The sequence below is a fragment of the Halichondria panicea genome, chromosome 11, assembly GCF_963675165.1.
Source record: "Halichondria panicea chromosome 11, odHalPani1.1, whole genome shotgun sequence".
Classification (NCBI taxonomy): Eukaryota; Metazoa; Porifera; class Demospongiae; order Suberitida; family Halichondriidae; genus Halichondria; species Halichondria panicea.
This window is the reverse complement of record NC_087387.1, coordinates 300,646-324,398: the sequence shown is the minus strand read 5'-3', so window position 1 is coordinate 324,398 and position 23,753 is coordinate 300,646. Positions and strand designations below refer to the sequence as shown.

The window sequence follows — 23,753 nt, the reverse complement described above, 5'->3', positions numbered from 1 at the left end:
ACTCACAACCAACCGATTTATAACCGAACGCCTAACCACTTTGCCAACATACGGCCATGTGGATTGGAGGCAGAAAAGACGAGTTTGAGTGGGGGCGGGGCTCTTTCACAGTTCCATGTGACTGGGCTTAGCTCATTCTGATTGGTGGATTCAAAAAGTCTATCATGTTACTTGTATGTACATGAAGGTACATGTTTACACATGTAAATATTAAAGTAGCTAGCTAGCTAGTTAGTTCTTAGTTCACTACTGCTCACGGTTAGATCTATCCAAGAAAGCAAAGATGGCCTCCTCTATGTTTGGAGAACAATGGTTTTCAAGAAGTTCTGTGCCACTAGAGCTAGAAAAACATGTGAGCCGTGATGGGGTATCTTCTAAGGGAAGAAGAGCTTTCTATAAGAATGGAGAGGACCTGAGGTTGAAGGAGCCAGGCTTCAACTGGCCCCTCATTTGTGAGAGGAGACGAAAGCTTGTTGAGGATTTCAGTGTTCAACTCACAAATATCTTTGACCAGTTCTTTGTGAAGATCACAGGAGACAGGTGATTGATCCTATACAATACACACACAGCACACGCTATTATTAAGGTAGGCTGTGTATCTGAAACACATTGGACACACAGCATACGTTATTAAATGCCTAGTTAAACCAAGGTATGTTCATTTTTTATCTCCCCCTCTAGGCCACCTCGTAGGAGCAGCATTGTGCCCATCCTTCCCTCCACCAAGACGCCCGGCCACTCAAACCACATGTCGAAAATTGCCCACATACCAGAAAAGGAATCATCTCCTGTCATCATCGATATTGCCCCTAAGAAAACAAAAACTCGAGGCAGTCGAAAGAATGCTCCAGTGAAAAACATGGAGGAAGTTGCTGATGACAAACGGTCTGTACGGAGATCAACTAGACTTCAAACACAGCAACCCAAAACAGTTACTATAGCTGAACCCCCAGCCACCGTACGAACAAGACGTACAAGAGCGAGCAATACAGAAGAGGCGCAGAAAAAAAGCGTCAATCAGAAAATGGAAGAATCAACTAAACACGAACCTCTGATGCTCCGATCCTCGATTGTTGGCATCGATTCGGATGACCTCATCCAAATCAAAGACAATCACCTCTCGAGGAAGCTCTCTCTCAGTCGAACCAGTAGTGGAAGCATATGTCGTGTTTCAATCGATAAACTCCCTATACGTCTGTCCAAATCTCACACTCCCGTTCCCAGTGACCCCGCTACTGTTGTCCTCTCTGAAGGCGAAGATGAGATTCCTGAAAAGCAAACTGATGCTGTTCTCTCAAAGAATGAACTTAAATCACAATCTGCCACTGATATGGATACCGAGAGTATGTCGAATCTCTTGACTTTAGAAAAATCTGACTGTGTCAAATCGACCGGTTCGTCTCTTCTCCCCCATCAACCCACCCCCTCCAAGGAGAGTCAACCTGGAGATGATGATGTGGAGTTGTCTCTGGCCAAACCTACTCCCCCTCGACGGAAGGCTCTTAAACTACGGAAGAAGGGAGGCAAGAAAGGAGGTGCTGGAAGGCCCAGGACCAGGGCAGCAGAACTCAGGGAGCAGAGTTCAACAGCAGAAGGTGAGCTAATTCATGCGGGAATAATCTGTGTAACTTTGAGCTCCATAAAGTATCATATTATTATTGTGCTGATCTACATGTATTTATTCATAATTATGTATGATCTTCCTCTGTGTAGAAGTGGCAGTGGATGGCCAGGCCTCTAGCAAAGCCACTGTTCCAGCTCTCCCACAGTTCCCTGCCCACCACCTCTCACCTGCCACCTCTACGGAGACCTTGTACCAATCCTGTGTGTCTAACTTGACCCCATCTCCCTCCATTGCTAACAACACCACGCCTCAACTGCCCAGTCGTGATACCGAGACAGATAATGATGTTACCCCCATACCCGCTGCCCCCCCTGTCGTTAGTGCCCCCTCGTACCTGACTGGTACCCCCCGCACGCTGCTCAAACTGAGGGAGGAGTATCAATCTCGTAATGGTGGGAAGCTGGTCTCTCTCACTGAGCTGCTCAACAGTGGAGGGTGAGTACATGCATATAATGAGTACATGCAATTTACGCATTTAGAAGTACATGTGCAGTCTTACTGCATGCTTTTCCGTGCAATCAATAACATGTACCTAAATTATGTCATGCGTGTCAATTTTACTGATGCTAGGCTGTAGATTTATTAATAGTGTTGTTGGCATGCATCTATGTGTACATACTGCCCTAAGCTTTCGTAGAATTGCAGCATTTGGCCCCACTGTACATGTACATGCCAATTGGGTAATTTTAGTACCTATCAATTAATCGTACATGTATATCTGTACACTTGTTCCACCTACAGACGTTCTGGCAGTCCTCTGAAGAAGGGTTCCAAGATTCCTAAAACACCCCAAAAGATGGCCGTTCACTCTCCGGCAAATCAAACTGCCTCCAAAACACACTCAGTGCCCTCGGACCCGCACAAAACACCTCTCCTAGTCAACACGTACGCCAGTGCTCGAAACCTGCCAGACACACCTGCTCCCCTACCTAATGTCGATGATGTAGCTGAGCCAGCTGATCCGATGGAGAATGGTGGTCAAGTGTGTGAAGAGGATGTGGAGGCTGATGGGTTGTTGTTGGGTAAGAGAATGCTGCGTTCAGGCTACATGGAGAAGTCGGCCGGGGAAGAATGGAATGGAGGTGGCAGGAAGAGGACTTGCTCCAGTGAGAATAGCGAGAGCTCTCAGGAGACCCTTGGAGGAGACTCAGGTGAAGGTGAGACTTGTACCATCATTTATACAGCTGTACGTGTGTGTACACAACTCTCTGTGTGTGTACAGTCACCTCACACTATTAGTACACCTAGGCGTTTGTAGCACATGCTTACAGAGTTAAATGGCAGTGCTTTGTATGTATACACACTCCACTTGTGTGCAATGTGAGTACGTGTGTAATGTGTGCAATGATTGTGTGCTTGTACAATGTACATGTATGCTTCTGTTTGTATAGATGGAACTGGAACTGATGGCTCTAACTCTGGAACGGAATCGAACCTCAGACAGAACCAAACTCGGTCTTATACATTTTTAAGTGAGTCTCACCATACGCCCATGGAGGGTGTGGTCTACAAGGCGGGGACCAATCAGCTGCTCTCGTTCATACCCCAGAAATCACCAGTGAAGGTGGAAACCGTTGAAGTAAGTATTGAGTATGCAAATGTATAATTATGATCAACATTATTGGCTTCTAGTCATGGTAATTTGTAACGTAGCTGTGGTTACTATCACACTAACTTGCAAGCCCTACATAATTATATCTTTATTGTTGAATGTGCAGGAGAAAAAAGCTCAGTTGGCCGACAAGCTCCATCGTAAGAACAAAGAAGGCAAGAAACGACAAGAGGACCTGAAGACTCGGCGTCAGCAGGAGATGATAGAGAAGATAAAGAAGAGAGAGGAGCGTGTGCGGAGGGTGGCCGAGAAACAGGCAGCACTACGTCAGAAGGAGGAGGAGAAGAAACAGAAGATTAAGGTACAGTGTGGTGAGGGTAGTTGGTTGTTGCAGTCCCTAGTAACTTATTGGCTAGGTATAGTGAACTGCACAGTGTCATGGCTGCTATCTCAAGTGTACATGTAATATTAGCCTCAGCTGTTTGTTCCGTTCAAAACTGTACGTCAAATGTACATGTTACTTGTACAGGGCCAGCAGAGCCAGGACCCGAGTAAGAAAGTCACCATCAAAAAAGCAAAGGAGATTGAAGAGAAAAACAAGAAACTCAAAGAGGTATTGTAACTCCCTCAAAAATGTCTAGTCTAACCTCCAAGCATACGTACATTGGATTCGTACATGTAGCTACACTAGAGATAATGGCAAAGTTTGAAGATCGCAATATTCACACACATAATTATGTGTACATTTAAATTACTTTCATTGTGTGTTATTGTTCCTACCCTCCCAGCGTATGATGGCTGCCGAGGCTCGTCGTAAACAAGAGGAGGAACAACAGAAGAAGAGATTGCAACAGCTCGAGGACGAGAGAAGAATGGTGACTGAGCTGGCCACCAAGAGGAAGGAAATGGAGGTACTGTACTGGTACATGTCTTGCTTCATTGCTACCTTTGACACTCATGGCTGCTTGGTTGTCCACTTGCATTCTGTAATTCTTGGGCCGTGCAATCTTTGTAAAAGCAATGTTATTGTCTGGATTGTTTGTACCAGTGTCTGAATGAGTGTGTGTGTTGTGTGTGTGTGTAGGAGGAAGAGAAAAGAATCAAAAGACGTGAGAAATTGAAGCAAGATCGCGATCGCTATCTCAAGCGAGTGGAGGAGCAACAAGAGGAGCTCAAGCGTAAACGAGAGGAGGAGGTACAAAAACAGCAGGTGGCCGAAACACTGATGGCTCGTACTGCCGAGAATGCACCGAGCAAGCACTCGGAGATTTTGAAACAGTTTGAGAAGTTGCTAGGAGTGACTGCAGCCAAAGTGCCTGTCGTGATGACTCCCAAGATCAGTCATGTGATCAAGTCTGGTGAGAAGTCTGGGAACAGCAGCAGCAGTGAGAAAACAAACAAGTGAGCTACATGTAGTAAAGCAACACAACACATCTGCTAGCTGCATGGTTTCCTATTGTACACACTGTGTGCTGCTTTTGAGTAGTGATACTAAAAAATATCTATAGAATGGATTTACATGTAAAATGGAAATAAAATACTGTAGAAATAGAATGACCGTATTTCTCTTCACCAACAGACTGTTGCAGGCCTACTACAGTAGTACCCAGATGCCACCCCCCACAGCTCTGAGCCCGGCCGACTCTCGTCTCAACTCTACGTTCACCAAGGAGCCAGGCACCCCTGCTCTTGTCAAGGCCCCGCCCATATCCTATGAGATGACGCCTGCAGAGAACGACCCTCTCTATGGCTACGAAAACTACGACATTGCTAATCTGAGTGCCTCTGATTCTACTGATGACGATGAGGACCCTAAGAAGGTTTGTTTGTGTGATGACCCTTTACCTACACTGTACATATTCAATTCAAATTTAAGCTTTTTACTGGGCGTACCTTACCTAATTATAGCATTTCTAATTTCACAGTTACCCAGCTTACAGTAGATCTACATGCATGAGCTTTATAACAATAATGTACATGTATTTTACTATCCTTATCCCTTGCAGGAGCTCCCCATGTGGGCACACCCCGATGCCCTGAATGCCATGATGCAGAGTCAAGAAGATGACATGAACAGGAACAGAGTTGACATCGCTAAAATATTCCCTCCAGAGCAGCTTCTCCGAGATCCCAACCTGGGGAAGATATTTCGGAGAAAGAGACAGCGTTTCTACCAGCGAACCAGCTCAGCACATTGGAACTCACCTATTCTAAAAAAGAACCGAATTGTTTAACTGTGTTGTCATATTTTTATTTTACATGTATTGTGTGCTGAAGTTATGTACTGTACTGTAGCTAGCTTTGTGTCCTCGGTGCAATGGTCGTGACTGGATTGTAATTACGAGCACCGTTTGTATCATAGTGTTGATAATTGTATTCTCAATTATATCTTTCAATAATAAGGGGAAAAAGCAGTTTCAGTGTTTGCTATACAAATAATTATAAAGGGAGAAATGAGTCATCGGACTTATAACACAACACATAATTATTACACATACACAGTGATTGGGTCGAGAATAATAAAGGCAAACTAACATGTACAAAATTGTTGCATGTATAATATTGCATGCAGTGAATGTCAAGGATTACACATCTGATTTTTTCTAACAATAAATTAGTCGAATATAATTTCTTGTAGCTCTTTATCCCATCCTAGTCCATTCTTCATGGCATAAAGTTTCCGACACAATCTACACCAAATGTGAGTGTTAGCAACAGCAAACTTCCTCTTGAATTTCTCCTCGTAAGGATGCTTTTTAAACTCAATCCACTCCTCGTACACTGTCTTGTTAGCGATAATCGTTTTAGCAATGTCGGCAATCCGTTTAACATCTTCTTCGGTGAAATCTGCCGGCACTGGGATGACCGAATGAGTGGGTACAAATTCTTCTATAGTAGGAGAACCGAGATACAAGGGAACAGCACCGTTGATCAGACCACCGTATACTTTCTCCGTCACATAGTCTTTTTCAATCGAGTTCTCGGCTGCTAAATACATCAGGTATCGTTTTTGTAGAGCATCTTTATTTGATCGAGGGATATCCGGCGGCCATTGATGATTATTCATACACGAGGAAACTGAATCGACACGCACGTACTTTTGAAGCATCTTGACGAGCGTTTCTCTGCGATTCCTCGAATGGCAATTCTTTGCCACAAATACGATGGCTGGTTCTCTTCTCTCCCAAGGCCAGTCACTCACGTCCAGTAACAGATTGTAATCCCATCCGTAGTACGTCACGGGAAGGTCACTGTCAAAACTGCACGTAACCGTTAGATCGTAATCCGATAAGTCCTTTTGTCGTCGATAGTATTCGCCCGACTCCATGGATAAAGCAACAGTGAGAGCTTGACTAGCTTTTCCATTTAACGCAGATCTTGGATTACCGCCAAACGAGGGAATATGAAATACAATGGCGGATACAGTACTGAGCGTAGAAGCACTTCTATCAGACGTGTGGAAACATGGTACATCACATTTCTTCACTGGTCCCTCTCCTCTTCCACCGGTCCACTGCAAAATTTTTATCGGTTCACTGTCACTTAAATCAGGTTTGTTTTTCTTTTTCTTTGGGCTGGTTTCAGAAATAGATATCTTCTCGGAAGGTTTGTCAAGTAGCGGCATTTTTGACGGCTTTTTAGAGGAAGGTAGTGAAGGTTCTTTTGCGGACTTAATTGAGGGAACTCGAATGATGGGTACTCGATTTTCTAAGTTCTCCGTGATTACTTCTCGTGACCACAACTTGATAGGCGTGTTTGTATTCGTTTCTGTTTTCAGTAGTGCACTTGCAACGAGTATGAGACCGACAGCGACTTGAATAATGATAGCAAAACCGAGGCATTTCAGAAGATTCCCAGGTCTTTTGGTGACAGGTGGCATGGTGGACTCGACTTGCGTACTATATATGGTGGGAGATACCTGCAGTGTGTGCATGTGTATGTGTACAAGGTCATGTCAACTTAACAGCTCAACTGAATGCACATGATCATTGGCTACAAGAGACTTAATGTATACTTACCCTCACATATCACATATGCAGTCAATCTGTTATAGAGCTAGAGAAGGATAATCTTCAAGTGCTGCCAAACCTTATAAAGTGGGTGTGGCCAACTTACTACCGGCGGCTGTGACGTTCGTCCTACTCTAGTGATCGAGCGTGGTTAAATGTGTGTCCCTCCCCCAGTAATAATGGGCGTTGACAATAATCTCGGGCCAAACAACACTGAAACAAGTTCATGTGCAAGTCTCTCTGCTCTGCTCGCACTTCTAAGCCTCGTCTTCTAGCCCCCACCAACTGGATACACTGGTAGCCATGAACTGGAGCCATTGCCGGCTGCTCTTAAGCCTCCTGATTGCTCTACTACACTTGAGAAATACCCACTGTGGATATGATGCCATTAGAACAGATGCCACAAACATCGCCTACAGTGGTGAGTGCATATTAAAATAGGTGTAGGTTAATAGTTCCTGCAATAGTCTAAGCAGAACATGCACTGTATAAATGCAAACACTGCAAATAATTATATTTTATATAGATATCTCTGTAGTTAATTAAATATCAAGTGTGTCACATTAACTAGCTAGAGCTAGAGAAGGTGCAAAATACTTTGCAACATTCTGTGGAACTATCGGAAAGCTGTTGTAATCCTAGTGTAAATTTTACCACAAGGTTCTTCATTAACAGGAATGTTTTGCAGATCTAATGATTCTTTAACGAGCAATTCAAATTTGAAACTAAAAAGCTGTACAAAGCTTTATAGTGCATGGGTTACCTTGGTGCAGGTTTGTGTTGGTCAGTGACCTCCCCTATTCTGAATTGCATGTATTTATAGTGTCCTATTCTCCAGCAGTGAATATCGCATGCTATCAATACATGTGGTCATTGCCTGTTTAGATTGTGTGAAATTGTTTATTTATTTGTTTTGTCCTGTCCATTTATTATATTAATATACAGTTAGCTCAACCATAAACACCCTGGCACATGTAAGTCCAATATTAGTGGTCCAATATTAGTGCTCTCATTCTCAAGGCCCTTGTGTTATTTTAATATAATTATGGTTTTAATTGAGTTGTGCATGGTTTGGTTTAATTTAATGACAGAAGCCTTATACCTTTACAGCTGTTGGGATGCTATTCCAAACTGTTGTGATTTTTAATAGTCAGCCTTGTTTCCATAGTCACTCATCAATAGTCTCACGATGTACCAGGCCATATTGAACTAGTTGCCTCTTTGTTACCTCAGGCTTATTTGTCAGGTGCCAAACTGCAGCTAATTTAAAAGGAACTTTCACTATGTCGGTGTAAACTATAATAATGCAGTCTTAATTGTTCGTTTCTATGGCTCCTTAGACTTTCCTATAGGCAATGCTGTTACAGTAGATTGACACCTCTCCATCCTGCCATGGAGATTGAACTATGAGGGTTTAGTCTATACCTTATAGGCCCTCTCTAATCACTGGCTTCTATCCTTCCTCTCTTGGTGATGACTTCAGTTACACACTGTGTAGGTCAGTGCTGTGTATTCAGCATTAGTGTATATTAAATCACAATTTAAGAGCTTCTAATTGCTTGTACATGTACCCTCAGTCACTAATTAAATGCACACACAGTTACAGTTAGTTGAGTATACATTGGATTGTTTACTCATGATTATACTGTGTATTGCATGAGAGTATCTATGGCCACTTAATTACTCAGAGGGCATGCAGTGTGTAACAGTAGCTAGGGATGACCTGTGTACCTACACATTGTACTCATCACAGTGTCTGTGTCTACATTCCCAGAGTGTCTGTAATATCTCACTACACCTTCCGAGTAGGTAATAATATGTGTTCCTGTTTTCTATTTCAACCTAGTCTTCCTGGTACCCTCCCTTCTAACCATCAACCAAGCACTAGCTGCTATTCCTACTACAAGGTTTGCTTTATAAGCTTAATATTACTACTAGTACAAGATCTAGGCATACTCGTTATTGACTCTGACTCTTTTGATGCTCATCATATGTGGCTTCTTTAAACCCCTTTGTGGTATACAGCGAAGGCTGTGTGGGTCACTGCTAAACAAACACTTATGCAGCTTCTTTAGAGAGCAGCCCGTGTATGGTCTGTCAACTTATTAGAATTAGAATTATCTTCATGAGTACTCTTGTAGACACAGCATTTGGTAGCTCTTTGATAGTGTACTTGCTCAGGTCAGTGATTTCTGATCTGTATGATTTTTCCCTTCCTCACGGCTATTATATATAATACTGTATTGCATGCATACCTATCCCATCCTCGACATTTCCTACTTGTAACCTGTTCAGAACTGGGTAAACTTGTTGTGCTAACGACAATAGAAATGTGCGTGTAATTGTGTGTACGGTAGGGGGTGTACGGTAGGTAGCTGTTGTTCTTCGTCCGCTTGAATTGTATCGCTTTCCGAGAATTGTTTGTGTTTAGCAGCTAGCCACTTGGAAACTGTTGTTGTCAGCTATGATACAAGGCTCAAGTATACATGTACTGAGAGTGCATGTTACTCTAATACAGTCTAGTACACAATGTACTTGAGCCTTGATTACTACCTGTGAGTGAGAGATTTGATTTCTGCATAAAAATCTCATGTGGCAGTAAGTCAATAACTGCTGGTGGGGCAAATTAAATTAAATTAACTTGTTAAAATAGGCCTGTGGCATTTTCCAAGGTTTGCATCTCCACAGGTGCAGTTTTATTGCCTATAATAATATGATTAAGGTACCAGTTTGTGGCTTTACTGTACATGTACATGTACATGGAATACTGTTTTGGGACAGAGGAAAGAAGCTTCTGTTGTTGAAGTGTGTTTTGATTCCAGCATTCCAGTTGACCCCTAGTAGCTCTGCGTGAACTCTGCTGCACCAAGCACAAGACCTACATGTACTAGTATTACCTCCTCTTAGTAACACCATGCAACTTATGAAATTTCAAAGATACTTGTTCCTAGAACAATTTGTTTTGATATGACACCTAAGCTGTGTAGTAGGAACTATGAGCTGTAGTTCCAGTAACTATAGATTGGGATATAAATGATGTGATATTGCTAGCTTTAGTTAGCAATGAAAAATACTGTTCCACTGTACAAAAACCCATTGTTAGTTTCTCTCCCCTTGCCTTAATGGAAAATTAACTGATTGTTTATGTATACCCTATACTTGGCATTCTGTTACACACTTGAGATTGATTGTCATATTTCCCTGTGAGCCTGAATGCCCTAATGAGGTGTTGGTTACTGCACCCATTCACTGGGTCATTAGCTACACAAACCTTTCTCTATAGGGTGTTGACAAATGGTGTGTGCAGTCATGAAAGACAGGTCATAATGAATAATAGTCATGCCCTCTGTGGGTGGGGGAGTGATAGGCCTGCTGCTCTGTATGCCCAGGTGGTGGGGGTTGCTAAGGTTGCTAAGGCCTGTATAGAGAATGTGTGTATACTAGTCCCACTATAGATACTAACTGCTTTCTAATCCCAATTAAAAACTTAGCAACTGGAAACTCAATCAATGTGTAGGGTGACTTGTTAACAAAGAAGTGGCTAGTTCCTAATGACACTCCCTTCATTTATGAGCAAGGCCTGGCTCCCCTCCCCTAGCTAACACAATAGTCCCCCACATTAGCCAGAGCACTCTTGCCAAACCATCCCTGCCCTCAATTAACAAACTGCTCCCATTTTCGTATCAAATACTCACACCTGCCCTAATCCAGTGATTGTCAATAAGGCTTGTGTGTTATGAAAGCTCTGAGCTTGGCCTGGCCAGCTGTAGGGAGAGAGACTGACCACCTGGCTTGTTCTACATCCTTTAGTGGCCAAAGTGTCCCATGGAGTTAGTTGTACTGCTACTCTCTGAAAGCTGCAAATATAATTATAGGCTCTGCTAATCATTTGTGGACTTGTACACTAATGAAATAACATTAATTTTATTAGAGTAACTTGCATTGTGGGTACATTGTTACCATGGGATGTGTAGCATTTAGTTAATAATAGAATATTGTTATAAGCTCTCTGGTTAGCTCTGTGGATGAGCCAGTTTTGGTGATCTAGGGCTCTAACTTCTTATCCTTGTACCAGGAGCACTCCTGCCTGTATTGTATTATACTCACCCGGCAGAGAGCAATGACATGTACTTAAGCACAAAGCTTTTGTTTCTACTCTGAACAACTTTTAAGAAGCTTTCTTTAAGACATTTCACACGAGCCATTCATCAGTAGCCTCTAACCTTCCAAACATGGTGTCAGTGATGTGACTGTGATGCAATACTGTAACTGTTCCATCATGAATAAATCACATCATGGTTTCACATTTCGTACCAACCATTCCTAGTACATAGTGTAATCAACACTCCGCAGTGTATGGGGTATTAAGTTACAGTGCTATACTCCAGGGGGGTGTACTTGAACTAGTGTTGTACATGCCCCATGTTAACATGTCTTGTTGGAGGGAGGCTGTATCATACATGTTAACATGTCTTGTTGGAGGGAGGCTTCATTATAGACAACATTGTTGCTTGTTGTACTGGTGGGTACAGGTCATATAATTAACATGGTAAATTTGTCTGGCTATTTGGCTTGAGGCTATGAGACTCACACCTTGGTTAATATTTGAATACTGTTGTACTGTGGTTTAGTGCCCCCATCAGCGGCCATCACCCCTCAAGCTGAACTAATGAATATATTTAAGCATGAATGGGGTGAAGGGGATTCATGTGTTGTTAATAGTGTGTGCACATGACACAGCCTCTAGTCTATGCACCGAGTAAAGATAGGCGTGTCTGTTCAATTTTTTGTAGAAATTATCACAAAGAACTAGCTTGGACTTGTATACTCTAGTTACGTAGCTGAAGCTGTGAGCTAGGCCCATACAAGTGCATACAGAAGTATTATATAGGTGCATGAAATACAAGTGTCTGCGTGTGTAACGTAAGGTCATAGGTCATAGGTCCGTATACCTAGCACCACAACAATCAATCACACTCGTATAATGTGGTGTAACTCTCACTGTGTGTGTGTGGTGTAACTCTCATTGTGTGTGTGTGTGTGTGTGGGGGGGGGGGGGGTACTTTATTATCAAAACATTATCTCTCAAGCATGCTCTAAGATCTGTATTGTTCAACTAGTTCCCTTGTAACTTGAGTCCCTCATTGATGTATATAAGGGAGTATATATTGTATAGTATGAGGGTAGATTGTGTACTGGTACAAACCTGCGTAGGTGTGGGTGTGTGCGTGTGATAATTATATTGTACTTGGTTTTTGTTGTGTTTACTCCCAAGAATTGTTATTCTTGTGGCAGTATCGGGAAATGTTTGAGTGGCTGTTTTATGCATTCCTGGTTACAAAGTAACTGAACACATTCATTGTGTTTGTTCGTGCTTCTGAATACAGTATCCATTCTGGAACGCACAACACAATCCAACTACAGTAGTACATATGTAAATACGAATAGTACACCCATAAACAGGATTTTTTAGCCCCGAAATGGAGAGCTTATAAACAGGGTACGCCATGTCACGTTTTCACTTCCTCCCCTCCTCAGATGCTAATGGCGTAGTGTTCCCTGATTTCAGCGTCACTGCCAGCCCCTCTTCTCCCTGTACACTCCCTTCAGATGTTAGCTACTTTATCAGTGAGCTCAACTTCGAGGCTAGCGCTGGAAATATCCTCATTGGAGCAGCGTAAGTATATATCATATCATGTGCAATAGCTACCTCTCTTTTCTAGGCTCTTACAATTAACTCACAACTTCTGCGCTTATAAATGGCTGCATGTATTAGTAATGTATTGGTGTACACAGTCATGGTGTGATTGTGGTGTTGTGTCTAGCTACTAGTTGGATTAGAGTCTGCTATAAACAACTGCTGAGCACAATCACACCAAACAGTACTTTAAATTGATTTTTATAATGCCCTGCTGTTTCATAGCATGAGTATCTTTAGCGCTCTCTCACTGGTTATTGTAACAACTGTATACTTGTATATGGTTTGAGAGATGGTACAATATGGGGAGTGAGTTGTATAATGTATCGATTCTTCACTGTACAGGGACAAGCTCTACTTGCTGAGCAATAATCTGGTCTGTCTGGATGAGTTGGTGTGGAATGCTACACACGCGAACACAGAGCAATGCTTCATGGTCAACAGCGCTGACCGGGTAAGAGGTCAAAGGTCAACTGTAGGGGTGGGTGACAAGCAGGTCATGTACTCAAGAAGTTCAAGTATTTTATGGCATCATGCATATCAATAGCTCATTAGCGAACTTTTATTAATAATACCAAATTTTAATGCTTTGATCAATTTATTAAGTCTAACAGCTGTATACCTGGCAATGCATATGCCCTCTTTACCAGGCTACATGTACCCTGGCCAGCTGTTTCCTTCTGTGGCTTGTTACTTAACAAACAAACAAACAGCACGTGTGTGTTTATTATCCATTGCTCTCTCTCTCTCTCTGTGTCGTGTAGACACGCACATGTCAGAACCACATTAGATTGTACAAGGCAATTCCCATGGAAACGAACCTTGTACTCGTGTGTGGGACGGAGGCCAGTATCTCACCACCGCAGTGCATGACTATTGACGTGAGTATAACATGGCTGACAGTATGGGTGGGTTCATAAAGTTCAATTGACCATGGAGTGTTTTTATGGTACAGTAATTTGGTCTAGTAATTAGAGCTGGTGTTTGTGTACAATCGTAGTTGATTGTCTTTCAGTAGCCATAACTTTAGTTTTGATGATCCAATTTCAAAATATTTGTGATTTTCTGAAAGCTTAGAAAGAGACCTTTCAAATGATGTGTTTCAATCCAAAATTTGGTTGAGGCCCTAATTTGTCATATTTCGGCCTTGGACCATGGGCTATAATCCATGGTATCGTTAAATTGGCAAATACTTTTTTCCCTCAAATATGAACTTTGATGGTACCATTTGAAAGGTCTCTTTCTAAGCGTTCAGAAAATCATAAATTGGTTACACGGAATTCAAGCTATGGCAGCTGAAAGAGTCCCCATACCATTAAGTACACTTCCCAGTTTAATTGATACCTCCTGTGTACAGGTATCCAGCAACATGCTCACAGCTGTACAGGGTCCGGTGAACGCTGCCAACGCCATTGTTAGTTACTATCCTGAGTTTGAAGGGTTTGGAGAGTTCATTCGAAATGGTAAGTTTCCTATGATGATTGCCTTTTGATCTTGTAGTTAGTTTAATAATTATAATTATATCAATTTATTACATGCGATATTATGGTGTGTACTTAAATGCACAGTATGTATATTATCGACCCCTCAACTGACCTCTGACCCCTAACCCCTGACCCCTACCCTCTGCAGACACTACGACGTATTTTGGTGTTGGTTTCTACCAAGGTAATCGTGGAGTGGGGCGTGACTATCAGATGGCCTTCTATAATGTCCAATCTCCCAGTAACGGATCTTTGAGCGTGGTCACTGACATCACCACCAGAATAGACGAGTCATGGCTCAAATGTAAGTACATGCATCACCTGACCTCAGTTAGTTTGCATAACAAATTATCCTATGTAATTACACTGATGTTCGTATAGAAGCAATGATCAACCCCCTCCCACACACACACACACACACACCCACGCGCGCGCAGCACCTGTGACGTTTGTGGACTACTATCGTGCGGACTACATACCCCCCACAGTGGAGGCACTCAGTGTGTCCGGTGGGACCCCCCGCCCTGAAGACTACCACTTCTACTTTGTGTTCATTAGAGAGAACACGGCTGCTACAGCCAGTGGCACTGAGGTAGAGTAGTTAGTCTGTCCCCTGGGGGAGGTCCCTGTAGTTAAATACACATACAATACGTGTACAAAACAGCTTTTCATTCCTAATTATGTTGTTGTATATAGCTATCAGTATAAGTACATGTAGCCTTGTAACTGTCAAGTATATATGCATGCAGTCTCCTGGGTGAGGTCCCTGTAGTTAATACATTAGCACAATACAGGTACAAAGCTTTTCATTCCTAATTAAGTTATTGTTAGTATAGCTATTGTCAGTGTAGACCATTTTCAACGTTGTACATGTAACTGTCAATATGGTGTATATAAGGACTATTGCGTTTATGTACTGGTCCACAATGATTGGGATGATGTAATGATGATATGTATTTCTCTTGCACAGGTTATACACAGTCAAGTTGTGAGAATCTGCCGTGTAAGTTGATACCATTGGACATGTTTAGTGAGAGCTTGTGGGATACCACTGGACATGTTTAGTGAGAGCGTGTGTGGTGACTCTCAACTCAAGTAGTATGATACCTTCCGATCCATGAGATCAAAGCAATTTTAGAATGTGTGGGGTACGAATGGTACATGGAGGAAATACATGAAATGCCTATAACTATGCGTGTGTTCACGATTTACATGTACGTTGATTCGTGTGTATCATTCCATAGCAAGTAACACACACACACGCCCACTCCACACCTCACACGCCCACTCCACCCCTCACAGAATGACCCTGGAGTGAATGGTTTCTTCTCCACCTACATGAAAGCACGCATCTACTGTATGATACAAGTGCCCCCGGGTAGAGAGTTCATCGGTGCCAACGACTACATCTACAACAACATTGACAGTGTGGCATTTAACGAGGGTGGTCGCCATGGCGAGGGCGAGACCTGGCAGAAGACCATGTACGGAGCATTCTCTGGACCACTGTGAGTTGTGCAAAATTATAACTTTAATAAAGTCGTGTATGTGTACAACTCAAAGCATCTACACTGTACTGTGCATTAATATATATTATAATTATAATTATAAGTACAAGCTATTAGATAGTAAGCATAATTTAGTCTTTTATGTGTTTAATGTCTCGTATTTACTGCAGTTTGCAACCTGCATTGACTGTTTATGATGATTGCCAGGACACCCTTTATTAACTATGCGTACATACATGTAATCATTGTTAATCTATTGTCTCATGTTGTGCACATGTCAATGATGGTTTGCTCACATGTGCCCTACAGTATTGGACCCGAGGGCTCAGCTGTGTGCGTGTACCCAGCAGAGAACAGCCGAGAGACCGACGCCATGGCTAGCTTCAATCAAGGAATATTCGATATCTTCCGGGAAGATCTACTCACCACTGACGGAGTAGAGAAGCAAAATGTCTATGTTGAGGTATGGTTATTTGCATGGTTACGGTTACCGTGTAATAGACCAAAATATACGTTCGTGTACGTTCATGTAAGTAGACCATTCAATTGAAAAGTTCTGCAAATGTTTTGCGGCAACTCCTTACTCCCGCCCACACATTCCCACCCACTCCCCTTTCACCAATGTCTCAATGTACTGTATTGTGTGTGTTGTGTGTAGTGTGACCCTGCTGGACGCATAGAGGCTGCGTCACTGTACGTGGACATTATTCACGACATTGAGCAGATGGGAAACAACCCGCTACTCCTTCTGGAGGGAATCACGTGAGTACACAGTGTTTTTAGAATTGATGACCCTTTTCCTAATAACATTCTTGGTAAAGAGTGTCCATAGCTAAAAATCAGTTGTGAAGTACAGGGTGATGATATCTGGTAAAGGTCATTATACTAATAACTGATAATTGTCCTCCAGTGTGACGAAGATGGTTGTGGACAGTGTGTGTGTTGTGAGGAGCAGTGATTCCACTCAGTGCGTTAATCAAGACGTCCTAATCCTGGGCACAGGTGTGTACTATCTCAGTATACTACATGTATCTCTGTATACTATCTACTATCTCAGTATACTACATGTATCTCTGTATACTATCTACTATCTCAGTATACTACATGTATCTCTGTATACTATCTACTATCTCAGTATACTACATGTATCTCTGTATACTATCTACTATCTCAGTATACTACATGTATCTCTTGTGAATGATTTCTAGTAATTATAGTTATTGACGTCCCCGAGCTATTGATTACACGGGTGGTACACGTACATGTAAATGCAGTTGAACATCTTTCAACAGCCATAACTTGAGTATCGTTGATCCAATGTCAAAAATGTTATGATTTTCTGAAAGCTGAGAAAAATACAGTTTAAATGATGTGTTCCAATCCAAAATTTATTCGGGGCCATAATTTGTCATTTTTCGGCCTTGGACCATGGGCTATAATCCATGGTATCGCCAAATTGGCAAATAATTTTTCTCCTCAAGTGTTAACTTTAATTACACCATTTTAAAGGTCTCTTTCTAAGCTTTTAGAAAATCATAAAATCGTTGAAGTTGGATCCACGGAATTCAAGTTATGGCAGCTGAAAGAATCCCCAAACCATTGATTACACGAGAGACAGTGGGCCGGGTACATGTATAACTTATGCCCCCTCCTTTGCAGATGACATGAAAGTGATGAAGGTTGTGTTTGCGACTGTAACGGCTGGTCAGACGACCCCAGTGTACTCTGAGATCATCAGTGTGAGTGTACATGCACTGTATGGTACATTGTAGGGCTTTAAATCTAGATCTGCTTGTGTGCAAAACTAGAGCATATCTCACATATACACATGTATAGTAGTAGTAGTCTATTTAGCCCGAGGGAGTCTCGTCAGCTGAAGTCTTCCTGAGAGCCATACACATACCTCCACTCCCTACACACCCACACCCGCCCCCTCACACACACACGCCACACACACACAACAGTTGGGAAGTGGAGACAGCTCTGAAAAGATTCAAGCATTACGTATTGAGGAAGTGGGCTCAGAGAAGAAGATATTCGTTAGTACCATATCGGAAGTATACCAACTACCAATTGAGAGGTGCTCCAGATTCACAAACTGCAGGTACATAAGAAGAGAAAATGTCTAAATAAAATACTATCGTTTGTTTGAACAAATGCGTCCAGTCGTAGTGAGCACAACTCGTAGTGAGCACAACTCGTAGCTCTTTGCATTGCTGTATTGATTGACTTGGTTAATTGATTACGTGTTTTAACTCTTTGTCCTCCAGCACTTGTGTGGGTGCACGTGACCCGCACTGCGTGTGGCATGCTGGTAACAATGCGTGTGAGAGGAACCCACTGTCTGCCGTGGGATCAGCCACCGGCACAGTCCCACAAGAGTACGCATTACATGTACATGTAGTACCATACAGTGTAGCTATGTACGGTGTATATACCTCTTTTTATTGAACACAACTACTTACATAATGCTTTACAGTTGCTGTACGAAGATTGCAATTAGATAGTTATATTTGACTCTGTTCGTATTAGTTAGTGGCTTGTATGGCTGCATGGCTCATTCATTGTATGTTTATAGCTCCTGTTCTCTCTTCACAGTATTTGGCAAGATATCCACGACGGCATTGCTCCTGACTGTACAAGTGAGTTGCGTTGAGTAATCATACCACCAAACTAGGCCACACCTCTGAGCTACTAAATCAATATTTAAAATGTGTATTGACCTACATGTATACCCCCCTCCATCATACCCCCCCCATTGACCTACATGTATACCCCCCTCCATCATACCACCCCCCCCATTGACCTACATGTATACCCCCCTCCATCATACCACCCCCCCCATTGACCTACATGTATATCCTCCTCCATCATACCACCCCCATTGACCTACATGTATACCCCCCTCCATTATACCCCCCCATTGACCTACATGTATACCCCCTTCCATCATACCACCCCCCCCATTGACCTACATGTATACCCCCCCCTTGACCTACCCCCCACAGACACTCCCTCCTGCTCTGTTACGGCCACTCCTCTCACTTCCCCTGAGTTTCAATGCACTGTCCAGTGTAACCGTCTGGTGACTTCCGTGACCTTCTCCTCCAGTAATAATGATCTCTCAATAGCAGATTGTATGAGCGGGCAAACACTGAGTGATGAGCAAACACTGAGTGATGAACCTGGTACGTGTCTACACTGTGCAGTATATATACAACAAGTGTTGTAATGCAGGGAAGACCGAAACAGCAGCTGTACATAATGTATATAATAATAATTATTATATATTGTGGCATTTTTCGACCTGTTTTGTGAGTTAATCTTGCTTTCTTTGTTGCCTCCAGCATGTGCACGATTCAGCGGTGGGCTTGGCCTACAAAATTACGAATGTATAATAAACGGGACAATAATGGGCGGAGGTGCTAGTGGTCCCAATGCTATCTTCAAGGGATTCATTACAACTGGAGTCGGATGTAAGCCAACTATGTACTGTACAAATTACGAATCTAGCTTTTATTTTCGGACGATTTTAATATTATTCTCCAATATAGCACATAATTACCAAAATATTGTATGATCTACGTATGCATGATCTACGTATACATGAGAGGGTACATGTATTGCAGCTGACGTTTGCCTTTGATTGCATGTATACCCCTCTTGTCCCCATTAGTACCGGCCCCAGTAAACACAAGTGAAATATCAGCCGTGGCTACTCAGAACTCTGTTACAGTGTGCCTTCAACTGAATACATTCACTGATCTATTCAGGAACTACAGATTCTCAGTAAGAAAATTAATTATTATGCGTACTTGGAGATGTTCTGTGTTATTATTATAGCACCCATAATTATACATGCGTAGGTAACATAATATATACAAACTGTATAATTATAGCCACTATAGGAGTGTGTACTACCTGAACTTTGACCCCCACTCTCGTACAGGTGAGCTACGGCACTACCGTGTCCCTTGGTAGCACGAGTAATGAGACGAACTTGACCACTGACAACTGCTTGGATGTGCTTGGGCAAACACCAGGCTCCACTTTTTATTACAGGTACCCAACCAGTCGTGTTCAGTGCATAAACTTTCCGGAATTTCTGTTGAATGCATGTCCTCTAAGTATTAGTTGGACCAGCTAGGTTTCTTAGCTACATACATTACATGTGTAATTATTAATGTATACCTGGGGGAGTGTGTAGTGATTGAGGCATATCACGAGGTAATTTTTAGGTATGCACAGTATAATCTTGGCTATAAATGAGTACTGATTACATACCATCATTCACCACGCCCTGGCCACTCCCTCTTTGCAGAGTGAATGTTATAAACAGCGAGGGTAGTGCTGTCTCCTCTATACGTGACATCTTGTTACTCGAGGCTGTCCCTGGTGTAATTAGCGGACTAATGGCTACACTTATTACCAGTGACTCAGTCATGTTGTCATGGTCTCCGCCAACTGAGACCAATGGAGTTATCAGCGGCTATGCCATCAATGTCAATGGATCGGTGGTACGTTGTATAATGCATGGGGGAGTGGAGAATTCTTAGAGATAGCGGCACAAAGTTGACCTGCCCTTGTTTACATTTTGAAGTGAAGCTTTGTATAGTGATCATGCAACAAGTTAAATTACTGTACCAACTAACTGTCCACTGCAGGAGAGATCATGTGTCTTCCAGACAAGCACAACCTATACAGTGGATGGTCTAATCCCTTACACAGAGTACAGCTTCACTGTGGAGGCATGCACTGGAGCAGGTCAGTTAGCCTTTGGAGCATTACCTTTGAGATGGGCTAGTGTAGCTATCTTTGAGAGGTCATAATTTGATTCTACGTCAAAACGAAAAAGCTTTTGTGGTACTAAATACATAATTTTTATGCTCCCTATTAGTCACCTCCTTCTCCCAGTAGAAACTAACTATTATGATTATAAAGGATACGTGTTCCCCTCTCTGATGGTGATACTTGCATGTGTCTCTACTTGCTCAGGTGAGGGTCCACCATCCACTGCTCTGGTTGTGAGGACGTTGTGTGAGCCCCCAGGTTCAGTGGACAACCACTCCTTCTCCTCCTCGTCCCCCAGTATGCTGACGTTCAATTGGGATGCTCCCCAGCTACCAAATGGAGACCCTAACAACCTCCAATATCAGGTGGGCATTACCAACATTCTACGTATGTCTCAAGTACACTATAATAATACATGCCATAAATTATGTGTACGTATGTACTAAGCTTTAAAGTTTCGGCTGTACCAGTAATACTATAGTGTATGTGGCTGGTATATACAGTCATGTAGTGTTACTAGCACAACTCTCTCTTTATTACAGGTGGTTGTGGACTGCTACATTCCTACCAATAGTCAAAACACTGGCCCCACTACCAACACTACTACCACTACCACTAGCCACACGGTCACTAGTCTCCCTCCTCTCACCACCTGCTGTGCTACTATACAGGCACGCCACGTAGGAGGAGCTTCGTGTACTGACACCACTCTCGGCTTTGGTACTGAGGTGTGCGGCCAAACAACTGACACCACTCCTCTAACTGTACAAAGTCTCGCTATTAAAGCAGTTAGTTCATCGACACTGTATGTCACATGGGAGGAGCCAAGTAACTACGAAAGGCCTGGACTAGTGTATAATGTAGCATGGAGTCCTAATGATGGCAGTGGAATTGTGAATCAAAAAACTGTGTTTAGTATTACCGGACTTCAACCTTCGATTGTGTACACTGTGACTGTATCTGCAACGGCCCCGAGTGGTGCAGTGGGCGGTGCAATGAGCCTATCACGGCCTACACTCTCCTTACCACCTGGCCCGCCCACAGATCCAATGCTCGTTGTATCTAATAATGATGTGATATTCAGCTGGATGGCGCCCGATCCATCGGTTACAAGCTATCTTGCACGTCTTCGTTGCAATGACATGGACTTCACAGGAAATATTACTGCACCCGCTACATCTTTCACTTTCAATACGTCTTCTGCTCCTGGTACCACGTGGTGTGCTGCTATGGTACAAGCTGTCAATTCTGTGGCCAGCAGCGAGTTCTCTCCTCGTGTGAGTATTGTTCGACCGGCTATAGTTCCTACTAAACCTAGATGCTTCTTTACTGGAAACACGGGTAGTAATGCATCAATAAGCTTCACTGTGACCTACCCCTTCACACTGACTGGACTGCAGGTTGAGTACACTGTAGTCAGTTCTACTGGCATGCCTACGAGCGACTCTCAGGATTTTACGATTGATAGTCCCAATATTGTTTATGTAACTGTGGAAAGAGATGCTTCTTATGAGTTTATGCTGAGGTTCTGCAATGGGAATCAATGTGGAGAATACTGTGATGTCATCAGCTTCAATACAGAAACAGTGAGTGCAGTGCGCACAATACACAATAGAATGTACATTAGCAAGTACTTCGTATGGTATGTCCTGTTGTACATTGGAATGTTGTATAGATTGCTTTAGGCAAAGCATACATGTACAATAGAAATTGACATTTGATTTAAACTTTACCAATGTTATTTCCTCTCTCTTTGCAGACCACCCCGTCTCCCCCTGAGACCATAACCCCGACAAACGTGGACTGCTGTTCAGCCGCTATCCAATGGACTCTGCCTCCCAATGAAGTCGAAGGTTCTGTATCTTATACCCTCCAAATCACGAGCTCCTGCCCCAACATTCAAGAGAACAATGTCTTCTCAGATATCAGAGCTCGCTCGTATGTGTTCACCAATCTCTGTGCAGAATCGCAATACGCTGTAGCTATAAGAGTGACAGAGCTAACAACTAACACTACCGGTGTGTATGGTGTTCCCTTTGTATTCAATACCATATCTGGAGTACCAACTGAACCAAGAAGCCTGAAGCCTATAATCAACACCAATTTAGCTGGTGTAATGGAGATGACAATCAACTGGGGACCCCCTGAAGAGCCCAATGGAAAATTAACTCAGTATGAAATACATTGGTCACCATCGCCTGCCAATACCGTTTGTTCTGATCCAAATATCAAATCAGCTATTCGAGTTTTCGTCGACAGTTCCATGACACAGTACAAAACTTCAAATTTATCTAATTTGGATTTGGAAGACTCGAAAACAGTACTTGTGTGTGTTCGTGCCCTAACAAGCATGCAAGCAGGAGCATGGGCCACTTTCTTTACAACTGACGGAGCAACTTTCGGACTTCAAAACGGTAACGGTGGGAATATTGAAACATGTTCTAATCTGATCATAGTTGCCGTGATTGCGTCTCTCGCTGTATTAACAAGCATCATTCTGGGTGTGGTTTTCGTGCTCGTTATTTGTTACAATGGATGGACACCACTTAAAGAGTACAAAGACAAACGGGAAGAAAACAGAGTTGAAGATTTCTCGAAGGACAAAAAACCTCCTTACAATAAAACATTTAGCATGCAATCGACTTCATCCCAAGCACCTATGTTAAGAAATGGCAGCACTTCTTCATAGTAGAGCACTTTCCTTGTCTATTTATTTTGTACACTTTACAAACCACTATGCACTTTACCTCAGCCTATTCTTGGGCCCTTTTTTCCCAGTAGTGATCATCATACTGATCTCAGTATTTTTTTAACACTGTTTTTTTGTTAGTATTTTAACCGTACATGACGATGATTATAGTTTTGTGCAAATAACTTTACTGTTCAATAACATTACAAGTATATTATACACATGATGAAGAATAGTTATTAAAATAATAATCGATGAATATGATTGCAACAAACATTATGTAGTGGGCTCATACGAAGTGTAATTTGCATGGTATGTATAAAATCTGATTACTGCTAATCAATGTACATATATATATTATAATTATATACAGTGTATAAAAGGCAGCATGCACATA

The 23,753-nt window shown here is 42.5% G+C and overlaps 3 protein-coding genes across 4 annotated transcripts; 2 read left to right on the top strand and 1 right to left on the bottom strand.

Annotated features, from left to right (window-relative positions):
• The first annotated feature begins 143 nt into the window (after positions 1 to 143).
• LOC135343808 (inner centromere protein-like) lies at positions 144 to 5,562 on the top strand. 2 transcript variants are annotated; one of them, XM_064540821.1, is made up of 11 exons: positions 144 to 540; positions 682 to 1,595; positions 1,714 to 2,059; positions 2,366 to 2,781; positions 3,016 to 3,188; positions 3,343 to 3,537; positions 3,706 to 3,789; positions 3,965 to 4,087; positions 4,261 to 4,577; positions 4,756 to 4,996; positions 5,183 to 5,562. In XM_064540821.1, the coding sequence occupies exons 1-11, from the start codon at positions 284 to 286 to the stop codon at positions 5,408 to 5,410; spliced, it is 3,294 nt and encodes a 1,097-aa protein (XP_064396891.1). In that variant the 5' UTR covers positions 144 to 283; the 3' UTR covers positions 5,411 to 5,562. The 2 variants fall into 2 exon arrangements, with proteins under 2 accessions (XP_064396891.1, XP_064396890.1); XM_064540820.1 differs by having other exon boundaries at positions 145 to 540; positions 3,016 to 3,203.
• LOC135343813 (uncharacterized) lies at positions 5,539 to 7,324 on the bottom strand. Its single transcript, XM_064540827.1, has 2 exons — positions 7,196 to 7,324; positions 5,539 to 7,095 (listed from the first exon to the last, which is right to left on the bottom strand). The coding sequence occupies exon 2, from the start codon at positions 7,054 to 7,056 to the stop codon at positions 5,791 to 5,793; it is 1,266 nt and encodes a 421-aa protein (XP_064396897.1). The 5' UTR covers positions 7,057 to 7,095; positions 7,196 to 7,324; the 3' UTR covers positions 5,539 to 5,790.
• A 28-nt stretch (positions 7,325 to 7,352) lies between these two features.
• On the top strand, positions 7,353 to 23,620 carry LOC135343807 (uncharacterized). Its single transcript, XM_064540819.1, has 25 exons — positions 7,353 to 7,607; positions 12,725 to 12,863; positions 13,230 to 13,338; positions 13,649 to 13,765; positions 14,242 to 14,347; positions 14,517 to 14,672; positions 14,806 to 14,960; positions 15,339 to 15,371; positions 15,671 to 15,876; positions 16,186 to 16,339; positions 16,535 to 16,638; positions 16,787 to 16,878; positions 17,536 to 17,615; positions 17,841 to 17,980; positions 18,147 to 18,257; positions 18,475 to 18,518; positions 18,885 to 19,064; positions 19,224 to 19,352; positions 19,553 to 19,665; positions 19,826 to 19,938; positions 20,198 to 20,393; positions 20,541 to 20,640; positions 20,872 to 21,032; positions 21,210 to 22,253; positions 22,427 to 23,620. Exons 1-25 carry the CDS (start codon positions 7,490 to 7,492, stop codon positions 23,354 to 23,356), a joined length of 4,830 nt encoding a protein of 1,609 aa, XP_064396889.1. The 5' UTR covers positions 7,353 to 7,489; the 3' UTR covers positions 23,357 to 23,620.
• Positions 23,621 to 23,753: the final 133 nt, after the last annotated feature.

Excerpts from the sequence above, each read along its gene's own strand:
- LOC135343808 (XM_064540820.1), top strand. The coding sequence starts at position 284 with ATGGCCTCCTCTATGTTTGGAGAACAATGGTTTTCAAGAAGTTCTGTG. Across the intron at positions 2,060-2,365 it reads GAGCTGCTCAACAGTGGAGG|ACGTTCTGGCAGTCCTCTGA; the intron begins GTGAGTACATGC and ends TTCCACCTACAG. Across the intron at positions 4,997-5,182 it reads ACGATGAGGACCCTAAGAAG|GAGCTCCCCATGTGGGCACA; the intron begins GTTTGTTTGTGT and ends TATCCCTTGCAG.
- LOC135343813 (XM_064540827.1), bottom strand. The coding sequence starts at position 7,056 with ATGCCACCTGTCACCAAAAGACCTGGGAATCTTCTGAAATGCCTCGGT.
- LOC135343807 (XM_064540819.1), top strand. The coding sequence starts at position 7,490 with ATGAACTGGAGCCATTGCCGGCTGCTCTTAAGCCTCCTGATTGCTCTA. Across the intron at positions 16,639-16,786 it reads CTCCTTCTGGAGGGAATCAC|TGTGACGAAGATGGTTGTGG; the intron begins GTGAGTACACAG and ends ATTGTCCTCCAG. Across the intron at positions 17,981-18,146 it reads TCCAGATTCACAAACTGCAG|CACTTGTGTGGGTGCACGTG; the intron begins GTACATAAGAAG and ends TTTGTCCTCCAG.